This window comes from Mytilus californianus, unplaced genomic scaffold (genome assembly GCF_021869535.1).
Source record: "Mytilus californianus isolate M0D057914Y unplaced genomic scaffold, xbMytCali1.0.p SCAF_1, whole genome shotgun sequence".
Lineage (NCBI taxonomy): Eukaryota > Metazoa > Mollusca > Bivalvia > Mytilida > Mytilidae > Mytilus > Mytilus californianus.
The window spans coordinates 9967781-9991247 of record NW_026262581.1 but is presented as its reverse complement, the minus strand read 5'-3'; the positions used below and the strand labels follow the sequence as shown (position 1 = coordinate 9991247).

The 23467-nt window shown below is 31.7% G+C and overlaps 1 protein-coding gene across 2 annotated transcripts in view; it reads right to left on the bottom strand.

Annotated features, from left to right (window-relative positions):
- Window positions 1–8081: 8081 nt before the first annotated feature.
- LOC127699369 (uncharacterized) overlaps window positions 8082–23467 on the bottom strand; it is a 29443-nt gene continuing 14057 nt past the window's right edge. For both annotated transcript variants that reach the window (XM_052203030.1, XM_052203031.1), the window contains exons 6-11: window positions 21620–21844; window positions 18383–18461; window positions 17817–18055; window positions 12874–13055; window positions 10632–10773; window positions 8082–9581 (exon numbers count right to left, since the gene is read on the bottom strand). In XM_052203030.1, the coding sequence (XP_052058990.1) occupies window positions 9355–9581; window positions 10632–10773; window positions 12874–13055; window positions 17817–18055; window positions 18383–18461; window positions 21620–21844 (1094 nt within the window). In that variant the 3' untranslated portion in view covers window positions 8082–9354. The remainder of the gene's footprint in view (window positions 9582–10631; window positions 10774–12873; window positions 13056–17816; window positions 18056–18382; window positions 18462–21619; window positions 21845–23467) is intronic.

Below are 23467 nucleotides of genomic sequence, written 5' to 3'. Positions count from 1 at the left end.
ACTGATGAGTCTTTTGCAGACGAAACGCGCGTCTGGCGTCTTAAATTATAATCCTGGTACCTTTGATAACTATATATTCGGTACTCGTACATCCTTAGCTTCAAAATCTTTGGCTTTGGGCGTTCCAATTTATTGCCTTTGGGAGCAAGTTGCCGAACAAACAAAAACGGCTTTCTAGATATTAGTGTTCACATATTCTATGGTCTACATTCTATAGAAGTAAATGTTGATAAAATCCCTTGAAATTAAAATAAAATGAAAAGCAATCATTAAAAGAAATTCGTATGCTGTTTCGTTTGTTGTCTTTAAATTAGTAAGAAATATTGTTTTGACAAACTGCCGAAACGACCTAGTAACAGACAAACGAAGAGGTTAATTTAAGAAAAAAAGACCTTTCCTCCTTTCACTTGATTAAGTATATTATCAATATTGTCGTTTTTTCAGATCAAATAAAATCATCATCTCTTAGATGCCAAGAAAACCTTTGGAATACTAAAGAAAAATGAAGTTTAAAGTTTAAAGAATTGGTTTTATTTTCTTGCCTGCAATGAAATTCGCGGAAGTGAGACATAAGCAATTATACATTCCATCGTCAGTGTCGTGAACATTACAATTGAGTCTGCAGTTACAGTGTTTGAGACCTCAATAACTTTGAGAAACCTACATGATCTAGGCCAGCGCCACCCTTACTATCAACAGACAGTATATAGATAAAAATTTAGATTTGTTTTCTCACTTTTTCATATTTCACTTATAAATTGACTTTTGCAGTAAACATTTGATATAAACATTATAAAGTAATCGGAAAATGCCTGTACCAAGTCAAGAATATGGCAGTTGTTTTTCACTTGTTCCGTTGATTGATAGATTTTTATTTTGTCAATTTTTATGGACTTCCCATTCTATATTCAGTATTTTTGTTAAACTTTGTTCAAATATTTTAAACCGCAACAACTTTGTCAAATTTTCATGAAATTTCAGAAACTGGGACAAATGCTTTCTTAAGCTTATGATGAAAAGACAGTATCCAGAGGAAAACAATTACAATATTTTTTCCTCATTTATCTGTATTTTACTGATAGATGGTCCTTTTTTATTTATATACACTCTAAGGTTAACGGTTTTTAGACCTCAACAAATCTCCGTAGAAGTGTATGAAAAATTCGACAGAAGTTTCTATGTAATAATAGATGGAAAACATATGAAGAGAAATTTCGAAAATATATTTTTTTCTCTCATTTTTAATTATTTTTATAATAAATGGACCTTAATGGAATGTTACAAAACTTTGAACCGAAACTTCTTTATCATTGAGATATATCAAAAAAAAATTATTCGTACATAATTAGGAAAGAAGGTTACAACTCCTTCATGCAATCAACAATAGTTTGTACGTGTAAAACTATTAGTAATGTTAAATACCTGTTTATGTATAATGATACATAATAAATGTTTTACACTTCATTAGCGACATGTTTTTGCGGTCTAAATTCTGTAGACATCAGTATAGTCGTCTGATCTGAATTTTACCGATCGTGTTCTATTCCCGATTGTCACATTTTGACAGAAGGTTGATTTCCATGGCTGGTGATGCATGTATGGCATGAGACAATTATATCCTGTCTTGCGATTCCATCAGTTTTCATTTGGAATCTTAATTTGTCTCTTTATAATCGATTTACGCGATTTGACCATCGGTAAACTGCTGTCGCTTAAATGTAGTGATTTTTTTGTTGAAATTCGAATATCATTTTTGCACACTCAATCGATTTTTTGTTCATGCGACAAAATCATGTATAGTATATGCTCCAGATGCTTATTTCGACAATAATTGTGTCTTCAGTGATGCTCGAGGCCAAAATATTCGAAAATCCAAACTTTATTAAAAATACGACGATTTAATAAACTAAAAATGACAAAAAGTATAGCCAAAACAGGGCAGGGAATCAGCAGTTTCATTTAAAAGAATAATAAATGTTCAGAGCTAATATCATTAAATAATTAAAAAATATATTTACACATTTCGATTTTCATTGTAAAACACTTAAAGTTGATGGGTTATTTTACAAACAATCTTATGAGAAAAAATACTCCCACGTTGTGATCATTTAAAAGTAATCCACCATTTATTCAATGCGTAGTATTTGTTTTTGAAAAGAGCTGCGGAAATCATTTTCTTCCTTTTGATCGGATATATTTCGCATGGATCATCGTTTGAATCATATAGTCATATAAAAGACTCATATGATCAGTTTATCTGGGATATTCAAGTACTGCACAGTTCAATTGTCTCTATTTATGTATATATCTATAGATATATCTAAATAACTAAATGACAGACAAGTGATAAGTAGTTCGAATACTTAGACGACTCGGCCACCGTGGCACATTTGTGCTAAGAATATACATTTTTTTCACTACATCAGTAGAACAATCAATTGCTACACACAACCATGCATCCGTTCTATTATTTGTTTAAATAAATTTTGTACTCGTGTTCAATGGGTCTTCGATCCAGTACAACAGCTCATTAATCGATCAAACGGTCATTCTTATAAGTCCAAACAATTATTTCGTAGTAAAGTCTTTAAGTCTTACAGACATAACTGCATATAAAAGTAAAAAGATGTGGTATGATTGCCAATTAGACAACTACCCACCAGTGACAATAGACGTAAAAGTAAGCAGCTATAGGTCACCGTACGATCTTTAACAATAAGCGATACCAACACCGCATAGCAAGCTACAAAAGGCCTCGACATTACAAACACGAGAAAAATAACGACCTAATTTTTGTACAATACAATAAATCCAAACTAAATATAGTATACAGCAATGTTCATTTGGGATTAAAAGTTTGGTGGATGAAGAAGAAAGCGGGAGAAAAAACACGGAACTCGCATGGAAACGGGCAAATGATCCGTACTATGGCTTTGGTCAACACCCTTTTTTTTTAATTGAAATTAATGACCTCGTGAATTAAAGTCCTTATCTTTGTCTTAGATGTATGTTTGACAATACAAAATCAATGTTTCTTTTGACATTTTTATAATGCAAGTCTTGGTTTTAGATTATTAACGAGCACGGTAAACTTGAGATGTCAATGAAAACAATCACTCCTACAAAGACAGGCATAGACAGGCAACTCCATTAACAAAAGAAAACATGAATATACGAAATACAGTGTACAATACAGTACGCAGAAAACTGATGGTTACTGATAGTACTTAGCAGAAAAGTTCCATTTTCCTAGATAATATTTTTCAATACTAGTACATAGTCCAATTGCCAAGTCAGTCAGATAAACGTCGGCAATGCTATAATTCGATTTTTTTCTAGCTTTCCGGTTAAGACCTGTTAATTTGTAATTAAATTACTGTAACACATAATAGATATGGAATTGAATTTTACCTTTTTCATAAAGAAATGCAAATTACATAAGGCTTGGTCCAAATAGCTTTTTACTGTCCAATATCTTCCAATTACGAAAAAGACCGTGCGAAAGCATATTTTGTTTTTTTATGTAATTGCTCAAAGATTTAAAGTTTATCATGCATTCGTTCTAATATAAAATTTTAGACAAGATAAAAGTTGAAAGGTATTAAGTAAAAAAATAGACAAACGCAATCGTGAAATCGTTTTGAAGTCCGAAAAAAATAATAGCTAACAACACATGCATTGCTACTTTTAATGCTAGTTAAATTTATTTTTATGGTTAAAGAACGTACGATATTGTTAAAAAAAAATGTTTTTTCGAAACTTAACAAACACGCCAGTAAAGAATGTTTAGGTATTGAGAACCTTTGGCGACCCCACAGTTTAAATGTCTATTATAAATACGACGTGATAAGTGGGCGTTACAGACGAACGTTCACCTAATCTGACCCAGGCAATTGATGACATGAGCGCGCCAAGAAATGGTGTCGTCCACACCGTTATGAATTCAATAATAATTTGGTACGCCATACGCATAGAACTTTCAAGATTATCTAAAATTTGAACTTTATTATATATAGCGAGATTTAGGGAACATTCATTTCAATTTTAAATATCATAATGTGCTATTACTTTGTGGACTGTTATTATTCTTTAGTAAAATAATTATCTGTGGTAATTTCTAACTTTCTAAAATTTTCATCTGTTGGATTTCAAAAGTACTGTTGGAATAAACATTATCTGTTTAGAGCCTACTGGTGAACTGTAATATATACTTTTACAATTTTGCTGTTATATCAAAATTTTTGATTTGTCTACGCTTTACACTACTTTTCACCATGCTCAATTGAAATTAAACAGAACTTTTTGTTCATCATTGGGAATCGTAGACACATGGACAAGTTTCTTGTTTTAGGCCATGCAAAATCTTACTTTGAGAACCATAGTGATTCCAACAACAAATACACCAAAGATGATATTATCAAAATGCTGGACTGTTTGATCGACACCATACTTGTTACGTTTGGTGGATTGATATTTCAACAAACCGCCGGTAGTCCAATATGTACTATATCCATACTGGCCGACTGGTTTTTACTCAGATGAAGCTAATTCATACAGAACCTTCTAAAAGTCAACGAGGAAAAGGTATTTTGCAAAGTTCTCCAATTTCAATTTCAGATATATTGATGATATCATGTCACTCAATAACAATAACCACTTTACAGTTGGTACTTGAAACTCATATCTCTCAGTGAACTCCAAATAAAATGAGACTACCGACACAAAAATGTCTGTTTATATCGGAATCTTTTCCTCGATATTGACACAGATGGATGACTTCAAACTAGAATCTATGCCAAACGCGATGATTTAAACTTTCCAATTGTCAATTTCCCAGTTTTCAGGAGAAACACACCATCTGTCCCCTCATATGGCGTATTCATATCTTAATTAACATTTTAGAACTTCGGTATCGGAATGATTTATCACCAATCCTTCTTAAATTATCTGTTTATAAATTCATAAATCATTAAGAAACTACGAAACTAAGTTTTCAACTCTCTAAGGCAAAGTTGTCCTTCGATGGATTTGGCTTTTTTAGTTCTTATTGGTCATATAGCTCTTCAACTGGTTCGGTTTTTATAAGGGATGTCAACTCGGTGAACAATTACTAATCGAGTACTCGTTGATTTTATCGAGCGATACTCGAGTACTCGCTCGGGAATATATCTACAACACGGAAACACAAAAATACGTATTTTACATTCTGTGGTTTGTTGTTTAACGGACGAAAATCCATCTACATTATAAGTATCTGGTATAAAGAATTACACACCATTAATAGCTCATTACCTACAAATGCTAATTAAGTAAAAAAAAAAAAAACAATAATCTAATCAATATAATTTAATGAACACCTCTTTAAAAATTGCAACAAGGAAAAACCATATCAAACAATAGTATTTGGTATTCGTTAAGAAGATACATTTGATGTTTACAAAGGCGTAAAATCTTATAAAGAATACATATTGTCGTTTGTTTATGTAGTTCATACGTGTTTCTCGTTTCTCGTTTTTATATAGATTAGACCGTTGGTTTTTCCGTTTGAATGGTTTTACACTAGTAATTTTTTGGGGCCCTTTATAGCTTGCTGTTCGGTGTGAGCCAATGCTCCGTGTTGAAGGCCGTACCTTGACCTATAATGGTTTACTTTTATAAGTGGTAACTTGGATGGAGAGTTGTCTCATTGGCACTCGTACCACATCTTCCTATATCTATATATTTATTATTGAAAATTGATTCAATACTGAGATTTAAAAAGGAAAAATATCATAACAAAAACTATAAATTTACATTTTTGTAATTAAAAAAAGAGATAAATGTTAAAAGAATATTAATATTGAGATCTAAAAAGGACAAAATATTATAATATAAACTATAAATATAATTAAAAAAGAGATAAATGTCATAAGAATTTTAAATGAGATTATGAAATAAAAGAAATAGTCGTACACTAATAAAAAAAATAATTGTAATAAGATTTCTATCTATTCATCTTTATCTTAATTTATTATAACACATTTTTTTAGGTTATAGTTCTGCACTTAAATTAAAGACATTTATGTACAAGAAATTTGTAATTGTTTCCAATGTTATGTTTGCATATCATATTTGATGCTTTAAATGCATTATGAATGATTAATTTCAGTGCTAATGATATTTATGTAATATTGACAATGTTAATTGTTTTAGTGCTTTTAAAAATATATATCAAAATCAATTTATTATTCATTTTCATTTTTCTGCTTCAAAGAATCAAATCATTGTTGTCAATATAATGGAATTTTATGTGACTGTCATACAAGTGAGAGGTTTATCTAGCTATAAAACCAGGTTTAATCCACCATTTTCTACATAAGGGAATGGCTGTATCAAGTCAGGAATATGACAGTTGTTTTCCATTCGTTTGACGTGTTTGAGCTGTTGATTTTGCAATTTGATAAGGACTTTTCGATTTTAATTTTCCTTGGAGTTCGGTTTTTTGTTATTTTATTTTTTTCAATGAAAATTTTACAACCAAATGTATGAAGAAAAAAATACGTTTTAATATGCACCAATTGCATACAAACTAATCCTATAGAATTTTACAAAGCTATATGTACATATAAAATAGCAACATAAGTTAACTGGAAAAGACTATACCATTTGTTTTTTTGTTTGTTTATATAACCATTTGATAATTGCGGTAATTAAAAGTAGGCAAACCAGGATGTAACCTGATTAGAAGTTTAACTTTTCACTGAGGGTCACCAGAGGATGCAAAAAATTCATTTTATTTGGAAACATTTTCTTGTCAACTATTATTGGGGACAGTCGGTTTCGCAATTTTGTAACTAACACAGTCTTGCAGTCGAAAATATTTGCTCTGACGGTACCGATGTGACGGAATGGCTAAGACATGTTTAGTTTAAAGTGTTAGCCTATAGGGATAGGTCACGTATTTTCGGAGGCATTTTAAATGCCAATTTAGCACAAGAATTCGAAACAAAAGGTACTTTATTTACTAGTATGATTAACCAGTGATGTCTATTTAATTTTCCGAAAGAGGTTCTCAAGAAGATCAATTTTATATATAGAAGACAGCAATATTCTTACAGGAAACTGATTAGTCGAGTTTCGTTTTGGTATTCGATACTCGGTACTACCGAGCGATACTCGAATACTCGAGTATCGTTGACATCGCTAGTTTTTATACATCCTTAGCGCTTTCAAATATTCGCCTTTAAACGTTCCTGATGAAGGTAAATCCAGAAAAGCACTTCGGACGCATAAAATTTATAAAGTGTTGTTTTCATCTTTTACTCTCGTGCATGTTCACTCTATACGGACTTCATTAACTGGGTTGTGCTCCTTTCACAAATTACTGCCCCAACAGTGTAATGTGGAAAAACGACTGAAATCGACATAAGTTTTAGGGTCTTCAATACGAATTGGTTGACCGATACCATGCATTTGTGTCATAACTCATTAGTGGTCTTAGATCATAAGATATAAGTTCCAGAAAAGTCGTTTAATCTGTATAACAACATATTATGTCCTATTCCCTGACTGGGTGTGGATTGGTATGGTCGTTTAATCTGTATAACAACATATTATGTCCTATTCCCGATTCTGACTGGGTGTGGATTGGTATGGTCGTTTAATCTGTATAACAACATATTATGTCCTATTCCTGATTCTGACTGGGTGTGGATTGGTATGGTCGTTTAATCTGTATAACAACATATAATGTCCTATTCCCGATTCTGACTGGGTGTGGATTGGTATGGCGGATGATGCATACATAGCAGAAAAAGCTTACTCGGTATCGTTTATGTTTGAGTTCATGCAATTCCCTCACATTACTGCATCCAATTCAGGTAGCTAAGATTCCTGCCGAAAGGACGCAATGCATATTTCCAACTTCTAGTGTATATGTCGTCTCATTGCCTGCAACTATCGTTTAACTTGGACACTCATAACAGCAAAACAAACTTTAAGGAGAAAGTATGGAATTCAATATCGGTCAAGATGCAATAGTTTTAGCCCATCGGAAATGCTTTTTTTTTTGATTTTTATAAAGGGAGACTGAAGATATTGGCCAATATTGAATTTTTATTTCACGAAGCATTTTTTGATAATATCTTCTTAACATTATATTCTAAAAAATGCATACAATTATATATACAATTGAAAAAATGTAGTTCAAATATATTTACATTAATCCGGTAAAGTAGTTTTTACAAGACTACTAATTATTGGCATGTTAAAATAAATAACTTTTTTTTTAATTTATGTTTGCAAGTTAGATATGGAATGAATAGTTTGAACTATATGCTCATTTGTATAGAATACAATTAAAAAAGGTGAAAAATTTTCTTAATTTTCCGAATTATCAATTTACATTTGGAAAACCAAATACGACAGGTTGCGCATGTGGCGAAGGAACTGTTCTCTTCCGGGACACACGAGTTCACCCTAAGTTTTTTTGATGGGTTTATTGTTGCTCAGTCTTTATTTTTCTATGTAGTGTTTGAGGACTTGTTCGTCTTTTTTTATATTTTTTTATAAAATTTGATATGCTGTTGCTAGACATCTTTATTTCTAATAGATCTATATGAAGTAATTTCTAGCTTGCCTAATTATTTTTACCTCATGAGAACAAATTGATTCAAGGACAAATGTATCAATCTTTTTATATTTCGTAACTAACCTAAAGTTTTTTTAATTGTCGTTTTTAAGTAAGTTATATGGATAGTTCTAAGGAAACAATCTAGAGATAATTTTTAGCAAGTGTTCACCGATTTTACGTGCTTTATCTACAAATGAGCAATATTATAGAAATTAGTTTTCATATCTAACATATTTACAACAAACAAACAAAAAACAGTTCAAGGAATTATGATATTGATAATTACAAATATTTATGTCGAGTACACCCTATGTCATTCGCATTGAAATCAGTATCATACCAATTTTACTTACTGTTCTTTGACTAAACAAAACATTTACAACAATAACACCCAAACATGAAAGACTGTAATTAATGTTCGAACTGTAGAAATTTTTATAAAGAGTATTCATTTTCTATATACTTTTTGAAAGATTTGTTCTAATCTGTGTAATATAATTATAATTGATACAAATTAAATTGAGAAAAATTGCATATGACTATTTAACATAAGTGTTTCAGATATCAGCTTATTCTATATAATAAAACTTTTGAAGTATTTTACATTCTTATTTAAATATAATAGTGAACCAAACCAACACAGTTTTTATTTTTATATAACGAATGTTGATAGATTATGGATTGATCTTTAATGTCTAGTGTAACGCCTTATTTATTAGTCCTTGTGGAAGTGCATCATGCATCTAGTTTATCTGTTTCAGATACAAATCTTTCGTAAGGTGGGATACAAAATATGGCATCTGCCTTATATCTTTACTATCTATACTGCCAGGCTCAAATCTCATAACTTTGTTATTCACTTTGGTCAAAACTGTGTAAATATCATCATCCTTCTTCATTTCCTGTAGCTCTTTCATCAGTTGACATAAAAATGGCGATGATCCCTCTGTACTACCATATGATCTGTCACCTGTTGGAAAACATGTTCTAGTAAATATTTGAAAGCATACAAAATAGCTCCATTTACACTTTAATCATGAAATCGAAAAAGGACAAAATAAAGTTGAATTACTACTAAAAGCTTTAGACAAGACGAATCGAATGGATGAAATTAAGCATAGTGTTTGGCGTTATGGGACACCTTATGTCTCGATAAACAATAAGTCATTAAGAAATTAAACTTGGTTCGGTTCTTAGAAAAGGAACATTATATATATATATATATATATATATATAAAAACGACATAAAAAATCGAATTAAAATGGAAATGCGATTTTAAAATGTTCAAAATCTTTTGGTAAAAAGTGAAAGATATGAAAATCGATGCTTTCGTGAGGTTAATTTTCAAATTTTGATGACTTTTAATCGAATTTTGTTAAAAAGGACTTTCTCTTAATGTTTTGATTCGAGCGCCACTGACGAGTTCTGTGTAGACGATACGTGCGTAACAAATAATAAGTCAGGCATCTTTAATGCGATTTAAAAACTAGATTTTTTTAACCTAAAAATATTCACCTCAATCAATGTTTTTAGATTTCTGTTAGAAAATCAAATTGATCAAATCTATTAACAAGAACTTAAGTGTTTCAATTTGAAAGCAAATCTGATCAACCCGATAAACTAGATATATATAAGTTTTGAATAATTTCAGTAATGTTATTACTTGTAAAACTAAAACTATTTACCAGAATGTATTTACAGCATTTCAAGATCAACAGTTGTTGGAACAAAAATGCTACATTGAACAAACAGTTTAAATGGTATAATTATCATTTTGAATAATCTAAATTGTTGTAATTTTCCCAAATTATCATCAACCCTCGACCTTTTCTCTCATAATCCATCACTGAATGTTAAACAAAAATGTATAGATAAATATCGATTTCACCATTGTAGATCTAACCAGAGATAAAAAAAAATGTGGGGTATGAGCATAAACATGTATAATATTCAATTGAGAAGTAAATAATAATTTTATCGATTAAAATTATATCACAAACGCAATATAGAAATACAAACCTAATGACGTAGAATAAACTGCAAGGAAATCTGCTTCATTGGGAATACGGACAGTTTCTAAACCATAAGGAATATAATTTTCTTTCTTCTCTTCTTCAACTTTAAAGTTACCACCATATCTTAAGGCTGCTCTTCTAGAACACTGAATTAAATTGTATAAGTCAGTAAAATCAACTTTGTTGGTATATAAATAAAATATGAATATATAAAAATAAGGAGATGTGGAATGATTGCCAATGAGACAACTGTTCACCAAAGTTCAAATGAAGTGAATGTAAGCAATTATAGGCAACCGTACCAAAAAAACCCAACAATTTACGGAACACAAATATAACAGACATGAACCAAAGACAACCACTGAACTAGTTTTCAGTTTGAAAAGGCATAACTCAAATGATTGGTAACAATAAATAAAATAAAAGCTATCAACATAAAGACAAAAGTAAAAAAATACGGTAACCGATCTTTGGATACTGAAAGCTAGTTCAATGCCAACTACATCAAATAAATGAATTACGTTTTCTAAGTTTACAGTATCAATCAGTTCTTATCCAACTGATTTAGTGTAAGGACATCATAAATTGTCTTAGAAAAGCGTGAACTTATGCAATGCCAAAAATATAAATGAATAGTATCGACAGGATATAGGATCATAAGTTTTCATAACTGTATAGCAACACATATTTAGTAATGTTTTTATTTATCAAAACAAAATCTATGTAAATACCGATAACAAACATTTGTTTTTTACTACACTGTTTAATTTATTATGTTTATGAATAAGTTTATACGATGGATCTATGAATTCTTAAAATCCTGCAATTCACTCAGTTTTTGTATTTCTTTTTAAATTGAAGAATGAACCCTCGTTTTAATGAAAAATTGTAGACTAGTCACTTTATTTCTTTTAATGCATGTTTTCGGAAAACAGATAATCACAATGTCACAATCATAGCCATCAATAACAAATAAAATGTTAAAAAATCATTGCATTTAGGAAAGAGAGGCGAAGGATACCAAATGGACATTCAAACTCATAAGTCGAAAATAAACTGACAACGCCATGGCTAAAAACGAAAAAGACAAACAAAACAACAGTACACAAAACACACCATAGAAAACAAAAGACTGAGCAACACGAGCCCCACCAAAAACTGGGGGTGGTCTCAAGTGCTCCGGAAGGGTAGGCAGATCCTGCTCCACATGTGGCACCCGTCGTGTTGCTCATGTGAGTACAAACCCAGTGATAGTCTAATTCGGTAGGTCACATTCGGGGAAAAGGGGACGGGATTGTAATTTCGACAATTGGAACATATTCGTTGTCACCTGTGAAACGAATATTCCATAACAGCTAACCAACTCGTGATGGCGTCCGTAAAATTTACAAAGGGACGATTTCAACGTCACCGCTTCGTTTAATAGCTTACTTGTGAGCAGCAACCCTCTATCAAGGAAATCATGATAGAAAATACAAGCCCTGGAATATCGTATCAATTGGGAGATATATACTCCGTATGCAGGCTCTGCTGGAATGTTGCTACATAGAAATGGAAAGTTCACAATTGGGAAGCTGAAATCATCTCTTTTGTCGTAAAGTTTTGTTTTCAACCGACCATCATTGTCAATTTCTAGATGTAAGGCAAGATATGAGGCAGACTTAACTGTATCTGTTGTATCCTTTATGTCAAGTTCGATGGGATAGATGCGTTCAACATAGTCACCAAATTATTTAGTGAGAGAACATCATCTATATAGCGGAAAGTGAAATTGGAAAATTGCATATCAAAGAAATTCAAATAGATAAAAAAATCTCCGTCTTTCGTCAACTGAATAGGAAAGATAATAGCAAGATTATTGAAATGAAAATTGCACTAGGCAACCCTTCAACCAGTCCTCGTCAGTGTCATATAATTTCATTTTTTTCAAAATAAATCAGCATTGATCAAGAGTTAAAAATACTATACATATGTTAGAACATAGAAATGACACAAAACAAACCAAACATTTACAGCTAATGTTTTTTTTTTTTTTGGGGGGGGGGGGGGGGGGGGGGGGGGGGCAGGAAACATTTCATTTAAAAAATAAGTCTTCAAATAAAATGTAAAAGCTGTTTACGAATATATCTAGCTTGTGATACTATTAAATAATATAAAAGAAATCATACTTTAAATAAAGCCATCATAGATACCAGGCTTAGTAAGCAAACTTTAACTGGGCAAAATCTAAAAGCAGTTTATATAACCTGGAAAATAAAGATTTTTGGCTGTTGAATAAGTTCTGGGCAGTTCTGCGAATTGAAATAATCCATCACTGCCTTAATCTTTACAGGTGTATCTGTCATATACACACTGTCCTCATCACCATGTGACAACACAGCTACAATCAGGCAGTCTGTTTTTTGTAATTCCTCCTTGTCACCTTTAACTACAAAGTTAAGCATAAATACTCGTCTTAGCTTTTATGCAAAGTCTATAATTTTCATAAATCTATGAGGAACCTTTTTAAAAGAAGAACATATAGAATACTTTCAGCAGGACATGGTAAATGATTACAAACGAAAACCGATTGGGAAGATTAAAGTACTAGCTGTCTGATAAAGTTGACGTTTGAGCATTTCTTACCTCTTTTTAGAAATCAGCATCACGTCTACATTTGACAATTGTTTCAAATATTTTATTATACAGTTATTTTTTCTATGATAATTGGTTCATTGCAGAGAGGGAGTTTTTTTTTATTTTATAAAATCGACTATTGAAGCATGTCCATGGTCATCTGTGACACAGATATTCCACAACAGTCAACCAAATCATGACGAGGGTCATAAAACTGTTGAAGGGATGACGTCAGCTTTACAATTAGGACCCTTTGATTCCTTTTTGATGATATCATGATAGGACACACGAGTTTTTTTTAATATCCGTTTCAACTTGGAGATAAATATTTTATAAGTAGACATGCTTGAATGTTGCTACATAGAAATGAAAAGTTCACAATTGGAAAGCTGAAATTATCTCTTTGATCGTAGTAAAGTTTCGATATCAACCGACCCCCATTATCAATTTCTAGATGTGTGTCTACATAAGATACAGACTTAATTGGATCTGTAATATCCTGATTTCAAGTTCAATGGAATACATTAACACAGTCACATGGTTTACAGTTTTAGAATGAGAAAGATTAAAAGAAATGAAAATAGGATCGAAAGCAATGTCTGGCCGTCTCGATATATATTTATAACCCTGGTCAGGTTTATAGCCTACTAGTTCAGGATCAAGGGGAAACTAAAACTGCCATGATTGCTTTCATGTATTTGATCAAATTGTGTCGTTCAGTTTCAAAGAAGGAGTAATTCATCAATTTAATTGAAAACAAATATTTCTGATAGCTTTGTTTTTGCCCGGTGTAAACAAAATGTATTTTTGTTTTACCATTTCTAAATTTAAAATGGAAAGGTTGTTTCAGACTTTCCTGAAAATTTCTATGTAAAATAATGTTTTGGGAAGTACGTTGCATTTTTCACACAATTATACTTAGATATAAGAAGATGTGGTATGAGTGCCAATGAGACAACTCTCCATCCAAGTCACAATTTGTAAAAATAAACCATTATAGGTCAAAGTACGGCCTTCAACACGGAGCCTTGGCTCACACCGAACAGCAAGCTATAAAAGGCCCCAAAAATGACTAGTGTAAAACCATTCAAACAGGAAAACCAACGGTCTCATCTATATGAAAAACGAGAAACACTTATGAACCACATTAACAAACGACAACCACTGAACATCAGGTTCCTGACATAGGACAGGTGCAAACAAATGCAGCGGGTTTAAACATTTTAATAGGCGCCAACCTTCACCCTACCTGAAACAATAGTGTAACATCAAAACATAGAAAGACACACTATAAAATATCAATTTAAATGGCTTAACTCAATCAAAAGACATATTAACAAAAACAAGTGAACATACACTGAACGAATAAATTTGATCTGTAAGACAATGTAAATACAAATTTAATAAAACAAGGAGGTTAGATGTAAAACAATATCAGAAAGACAACCATAACCTTGGACAAAATGCCACCATTAAAATAACGTACACAGGTAAATAAAAATAATTTTATACAAAACATCATCATATCTTCACGTGTAAAGAAATAATGACAGCTGCATGATTTCGGTATGAAGGATTCATAGACAGAAAGTGTTAACATTAACGCTCATGCTGCCGGTAGTTTTACATGGTGGCATTTCATGTGCCAGAAAATACGACAGCTGGAAGTAGGTGACGTCACATGCCCAACAATGACGTCATTCGATATATGACGTCACATGCCAAAACAATGACGTCATTCGATATATGACGTCACATGCCCAACAATGACGTCATTCGATATATGACGTCACGTCCTAATGACGTTACATTGGTATACCTATTGAAGAACTTATTACACTGTTTAATCAAAGGTATTTTATTTGAAAGAGATACAGCAATGATGAAAACTTTGCATAAATTAAAACATGGACATATGTGTCCCTCCGGCACAGCTGGTGTGGACACATGTGTCCCTTCGGCAGCAAGAGGGTTAAATGACTTATTGCACTGCATGACGGGATTGAGTGGGCATTGATGAAGAGGCTATTTTCATAGGGTTCAGTAGAATCTGAATGATATAGATGCCTTCATGTATGTCAACTAAATAGTAGGAATACATTTGTTTGTACAGTTTCCCAAAAATCTGTTGACATTTCATAGTGAAAATTCTTCAGATAAAATGAAAATTACTGGTATAAATACAATCTTATCAATTCAAATGATGAAATTAGAAAGTATATTGCGTTTTGGGTTCTAGAGAAATTCGAAAATTAGTTTAAAGACAATAAGAAAAGCAAGAATGGCATCAGCTTACATAATGGTTCGTCTGATTTATTTTTTTTATTATATAAAATAAAGTTTCTTTTTAAAGACGAAACAGACTATTGTTTATGCGCATTAGCTAACGCATCTTGATGGTGACTTGGAAGCTTTATGACGTTGTCCACCGTTTTGTCTAAACCGGCAGATAAGAACGTCCCATTTCGCGTATTTCACGGATTTCAATATGAAGTACGCGTCAAAATACGTTTTATCAAGAAAACTGGGATTGAGCACCGCAAAAAGCTAGTAAAAATTAAACAAAAGTGAACACAAACGATTCGTTACTACCTTAAACCTTGACATTTAACGTTCAATTTTTTTACGGCTCACAATTGAGCTTTTAAAAATTTAGGCAGATAGAAAATAATCCTCGTATTTTCGATCTTCATGTACTGGCACCAATTTTGACTTTGACTTTTACTTATTCTCTGGATGGAGTAGTTTATCTGATTCCCGACCGTAAAGCATTGTCCGATCTTTTTTTTATACTGCTAAATTGACAAAACTTTTAAAAAGAAAAAGGTGCATGGTATTTTGTCATTTGTTTCATTTAAAATTGTCTGAAGATAAAAAAGAATAATAATTTACTTGCTCTCTCTAAAGCTTAAGAAAAAAATGTTTTAAAAAAATAAACACTTAAATGTGAATTAAAATAAAAATCTAATCTTATATTAACTTATTAGAAAAATAATTGTTCCGGCAATAAAATCCAACATTACATTTCGCACTTTCAAAAAGCTACAACGACCGAAGAGATTGACAACAATTTTCGATTTTCAGTGACGGCAATTGTATGAGTTGTCTTTTTTTCAATTTAAAAAAAAAGACAATTTAGATTCATAACGATTCTATTGTTTAACATATATACTGTTTTGAGACTTTATAGTTTTCAACGGAAAATTATAACGTACAGTCCAAATGAAAATTGTTAAATTCTAAACTAGACGTCTTTTCCGGCTTATTTGTAATTTGTATTTACTGTCTCATTTATTCCAGACCCGTGAAAGAGTGATAACCGAGATCGTATATTATAGTTTGTCAAATACATGTAACAATTTAGATTCTACCTATCATTTCAAGTTCCTTAGATTTTAAATATTCAGAAATAATGAATCTACAAATTAGATGGAATAGTATTCATACGGACGACTTAATCGGAACGTTTTATGGTATACCGTAGTCCGTCCGTGCTTCTGTCCGTCCGTCAACACTTCAGTGGCGAAGGAGTAGACTGAAAAGTTGGCTGAATGAGATATGAAAAATTCGGATACGTAAATGTGATCTGTTGTATTACCGGTTGCTATTATTGAACATTTGAATGTGTGTTTCAAACGTTAAATTTGCAATATTTGCGAAAATTACGGGAAACTTCTGCTATGACGTCAGAATCAGTGTTCAAAAGAAAGACAGCTCTTTGTTTTTTTTTTAAACGAATTTGAAATTTTTTTTGGAAGGTCGGTGACATATACTTTTTGGGGCTTTATTTGAAAGAGTACAGAAAGCTCTTTCTTTCTTAAAATTTTTATGAAGAAATCACTGGTAGATATTTTTAATACTGGACACGGTTTTCATTCTTACGAGTTGAGCAACCTCTACAGTGACGAAACGAAGTCGGTGCCCCCCCCCAATTTTTTTTTTCATATTTTATTCCAAAAATCATGAAATACCTTTACACAAAATTTTAAGAACAAAATCACTGGTAGAAATTAATAGGCTTTTTGGTCTACAGATTACTTACAATTTCATTGCAAGCAATTTATTTAGTATCAGAAAAAAGAAAATATGATTCCCTTTAGGAATAAATAAATAGAAACCATTTGAAGCATCTTTGGAAGGTTTCTGCCTACCCCATGCACACAAAGCAATGAGTCTTTATTAAAGTTCTCCTGATCATCAATTTATTATGTTTTAAGAGATTTGGCTATGTATCTCCATCTGTTCATAGATGAAGGGATTTAAAATTTGGAACTGACCATCGGAATCAGAATCGGACAGCCCAAGTAAATTGTAACAAAATGGGGATTTTAAATACATTATAAAAGATCTTTCGATTTCTTTTGCCGTATTTCTTTCACATTATCGGATAAGAAGATAAGAATTGGATAACCAAGGAGATGACTAATGCCAATAAGTAGTAATAACAGACATTAGTCTAGTTAGTAAGGCAAAAATCTATGACTATGATGTTGGACCCATGCATTCCATGTCTCAAGATAAAGATTATAATTATACTGAAAAGAAACATAAGATACAAATATTTTTTTCTTACTTTCTTGAAATTTCTCTTCCAAATCATCCTTAGTGGCATCAGACAAAAGTTCACTTTCGAAACCAAGTTCCATGAATCTTTGCAGTAGAGATGCAGCATCCCCGTCACCTCCTCTACGATCATATACGCCTAATTTGGAATCAAATTCTGTGTTATTGATCACGACTGCTCTCCCAGTTCTTATAGTATAACTTGTTTTGTCCAAATGGCTTTTGTTTATGATACCTTGTCCTGTATTACTATAACAGAAAAATAATAAAAAACTGGTAAAAGACTAATTAAAGGTTTCATTACAAATGTTTGATGTTGCATATTACTATAGAACAAAACCCTTAATACTTTGAACATTGATAATTAATTCTAATTTATTTATTTTCATTTTGTTTAATTATTGTCCTTATCGGGACCTCTGTCTGTACAATAACCGAAAGCGAATGAGCACGCATAGTCAGCCGTTTTGATGCTTCGGAGCACATCTTGGAGATAAATCTGCATTCTTTAACTTGTCAAGGCAGATTGTATGAAATTGTTAACCGCTTTATCAGTATATTCTCTAGTATATGTACCGTCCCGTCTCCTTGGTAATTGACGATGTTGTTAATGTGTCTTGGTCATTTGCATCTAGTTTGCCTCGATTTGCCATTTCTAAAAATAAAAAAAATATAAACTAAATGTAACGTTAAATGAAAGTACCTGCAGCGATCAACGTTGAGATTGATACAATTATCTCTGGGGATTTCAATACAGAACTTTATTGGTTTACTCTTAAATCCGACAAAGCTTTCTTTAAAAAAACGAGTTCAATTTTCTCTTTTGCAAATCCACAAAGGTTAAAGTGATTCAAAACATTTCCCCTTGAGGAGTATTCTGTTAAATGGAATTTTGGTAGAATCTAATTCATGTTGCATTTCATCATTTTGTATCAGAATTGTTTTAAAATATTAATGTAACAATGAAAAAATATTTTCTCAAAAGAATTCAAGAATATCACAGCATAATGAAGTACATGTATATAGCTATATACAAAATGTTAAGTAGATTGGTTACATGGAAATCTAATCAAACCTGCCTATTAGCATCTTTTTGAAAACAAACATTATGAGAAAAAAGGCTAAAATAACAGAACAAAACGAGTAAACATTTCCATAATGTATAAAAATTATCAAACAAAGACGGAATTTATATAACTTGAAATATGTTGTATAGATATCATAAGCAGCGAAAAAATATCTAAAAAAAATAATATGAAAAAGTTTGTTCATGCTTGTTCATACACAATCGGGGCAATTGGGTTCTTTTTTAGAGGGTTTGAGGTTGAGGGTGAAACTTGTTATTTCATTATTCGAACGCTTTATGATGTAATTCAGGTGATTATTGTACAATTACTGCCCCAGGTATTCCGAAAAATCGTATGAATCAAGTATTGTTTTCATCTCCGATTTCTGGTAAACAAGTGAAACACGTAAGAAATGTACTATCGAGATTAAATTATGGGTAATTATTTTTATTTTACATTGGTTGCAATGAAAAACCTCGAAGCAGTATAGATAAAAGAAACCAGGTTATGCATTACCACCTCCCTTTCAAAACTTGTGGAAAATATACACATAGTATCTATATAAAATTTGTCTCAAAAGAATACAAAAACTAAGATAGAAAAAAAGTAAATTCAAAATAAGTATAATTCGCAAAGCAACCACGAGATTTCAACGTTTGTTTTCAGAAATAAAATAATGTTCATTTAGATTCAGCATCAGATTGAAATTTTCTAAAGAATAAAATAATAATTATACGAAAACTTGTGAATATCATTCTTAATAGAACATTAACTCTTTTTTGTAAGCGCATAAACAATAAGATACTTCCCCAAAAAATTATTTACAATTTTTAGTGAAAAAGCATTACTAGTATATGGTAAAAAATATAGTGCAGAAATATATGTGTGTAATTTAAGTGTTAGTTTAAAAAAATTTTATTCAACATATTCTGACCATAACTACATTCAAGTTACTTTTATTAAAATTTGTTTTACTTGAAACTCAAAGAAAACAATAACCGCGTTTACAAATTATAGGAATTTTTGGATACTCAAGTTTAACAAATACAACTTCACTTCGAAAGTTAAATGAACATCATCACGCAATAGAATATCTGTGTCACATATTTACAGTGATATGTATATTTGTAGAGGAAACTCGCACACAGCGTAAAAAATATAAGCCTGATAGCATTGATGATATTTTTCCGAGCTGTCGTAACCATAATCCCGTCCTCTTTTCTTTAAATGTGACATGACCGTATGATATTTATAACCGACATTAATTGTCGAAATCCGGATATGGTGTACTAATTTTTGCACCTTTTGTTTGCGGTATACCATCTTTTTCGCAAGTTTATTGTTTTCTGTTTGGTATTAAATTAATAGTTAAGATCCATTTTGTTACATCTGGTGATCCGTTTATTTGGCAATCGCCAATGACAGTCAGCAGGGTTTAAGAACATCCGTTGTTCGACCTGCTAGTCAAATGCGTTTTGTTAAAATATACTTTTTCACTTTTTTGGTCTTTTGGAAAATGTTGTTTGTGCTGTATTTAGACCCCTCTACCAAGAAATTTGTTTTGCATGCACATGTATCACAATTGCGGTTTTTATCCAACGCAATCATAGGTTTGAACGTTGTTTTCAATTTAGACTTGTTTATAACCGAATTTGTATATACATGAGCAACACGACGGATGCACAACTTGGAGCATGATCTATTTTCTCTCCTGACGCATCTGAGATCATCACATCACATGCGTTCGGTTTGGTTTTTCTTGCTAAGTCTCAAGTTTTCTATGTTGTGTTTTGTAGACTGTTGTTGGTCTTTTCGTCGTTTTTTGTTTTGTTTTTGCGATCGTATTGCTAATTTAACTTTGACTTATGAGTTTGAATGTCCCTTTTGTATCTTCCGCCTCTTTTTTTTATATCATGTGGGGTTATTTTACTAAAAAGTTAAGAAAATAAAGTTGCAATTTATTTAATTATCATACTCATGTGTATGCCGGCAATATTTCAAACTGTTTTTTTTTCAATGAAAAAGAAATCATCTAATAAAAGGATGAATTCCACGTGTGATATACATACAATGTTGTATTTAAAATTAAATTATCATGCGGAATTGTAATTTAAACACTGCTAAAAAGAGGGGGACGATATCAAGGGTACAAGGGGGAGGAAAAGGCATGATAAGAGCCATTATTTTGCCCCTGAAATTGCAAAGATAAAATGTGGACTTGTTCAATCCTTTCAAAGTTATGTTAATTTTGTTGATGAATATACCAGCTGTTTTAATCTAGAAATTTTATTGCAGAAAAGTCGCATGGGATATCGCTATATGTATTAAACATTTGCGATATTTACCAAAAATGTCTACTTCACGCAAAGGTTTTGGTCAGAATATATGTCTGAGCAAGAGTTTGATTCAAAAAGATAATTAACACACATTAACATCTTTGTAAAATATTTGTTTGTGTGCAATATATCTTTTTAAGTAAAGGTCTTGCTCATATCTCATTATTAGTGACAAGATCTGCTTTGTACGTTTTTAATAAATTGCACTAAATTTAAGAAGTTTGAAGCCCCTAATAACAATATGTAAGATTTAAACTTTAAGTACGGTCTTATGACCATCTGCAGGATGTTTCTAGTAGATTTTAAAAAATTTAGTTCAAGGTGACAAAACGTGGCCTTATCACACCTTCTCCTTTCTTATTTGCAACTAGCCTTTATCACACATTCAAGGGGTCAAATGATTTTCTCACCTTTCAGGTTAAAAAACAGTTCCTTTGTAAGATGCGAACTGAAACAAGGCATCTGAGTAACAATGCCACTCATTTTAGGGCTTGGTTTATATTCCAATCCGACTTTTTTGTTAACCCTGGTCAAGACTTTGTAGAAATTGTCTTCTTTTGAAATGTTCAGGAGCTCTTCTGACAAGTGATGCACAAAAGGGGACACCATATCTGTGGTTCGGAAAGATGTATAGCCTGTAAAAAGAAAACTGTGTTCCAGCTGAATTTATACTGGAAAGAAACCAGTCATGTATCTTAATGTTTGTCTTGTTGATCCCGAATTATAAAATATTTAGTATGGAAATTCCAACAACATTGTATGATATATATAATATATCTATTTTTTAATAGAACGAACTGATTTATTGTTTTATTTAATTCACATATGTTAAAGTAAATTTGTATGATGAGGGATTATGTATATCACTTGTGTGTTTAGGGGCTATATATAATCACTAAAATGTTCATGAATTGTTAATAGCAAATATGTCAGGGATTAAGCATAATAACTGGAGAGGTGAGACTTTTTTTTTAGAAAATGGATAAAAGTTTAATAATGTATTCTATAAAATCTAATAAAACATCTTTACAGAAAAAAATATTAAAATGTTAAATATTCTTACAAAAATTATATTATAGTGTTACTAACTTGCTGATTCTGTATTGGCCTATGTATTGATTCAAGGTCTGCTGTATTGATCCCGAGGGCCGTAGGACCAAGGGCCAATACAGCTGACCGAGAATCAATACATGGCCAATACAGAATCAGCAAGTTCGTAACACTTTTATTAAATAATCAAAACAATTTATATGGCTTGTCCGTATGGCCACTGCTGGTCTTTATGGCCAGTCCGAATTGTAGGAAGTAGATACAGGTGGTCATTTGACAGGAAATAGATACACCTGGTCCGTATGGAAAACTTATTAACCGGGCCAAACAGCCATATCAAACGTATGGTTAATTTGAGATGATCTTTTGAAGTCCATATTAACCATGCTGATTTTAGCATATTAGGGCCAATTTAAACATATTATTTAAGAATTTTTTTAATTAATCTAAATTTGGATGACATTTGCTATTGCACATTTGTACTGATTTTAAACATGCTCACATCTATTTGATTCACATCAGTCTTTGCCACAACATCCACATTTAAAAAATAACATTGTCCTTCACATATTGATTTTGATTTTGATGCACGTCGAAGACAAATACAGTTTTCAGTAGAACATCTACTATGTCAAGGTGCCAAAAAAAGTGAATCGGCTACCACAAATCAATACTATGAGTAGGATCCGCCAACATTCCATGTTTCGTAGACAGGCGATATCCATTTTCAATCTTTTCATGAACGATGGCCATTACGTTTTTGGGTTACCCTTTTCGTAACTAACGTGTGGAATCCGTATCAACATATCATAGCCAATATCGGCTAGTCCAAACTTTTGTTTGAACTGTCAATCATGCTTTTTGTCTCTTTTTCTGTTCATTTAGTTGTACAAGCTCTCTTTGTTTGGATTCCATGTAAATTAGAACACAGAATCATTAAACATATATTCCATAACCTTCATCGCCCATTGTTGTTAAATGAAGTGGATGTAAGCAATTATAGGCAACCGTATAGCCTTCAACAATGAATAAAACTCATACCGTATAGTCGGCTATAAAAGGCCCCGATAATATGAAACAATTCAATTGAGAAAACTAACGACCAAATTTACAAAAAACAATTTACGAAAAACCAAATATGACAGACATTAACCAACGACAACCACTGAACTACAGGCTCCTGACTTGGGACAGGCACATAAAGAATT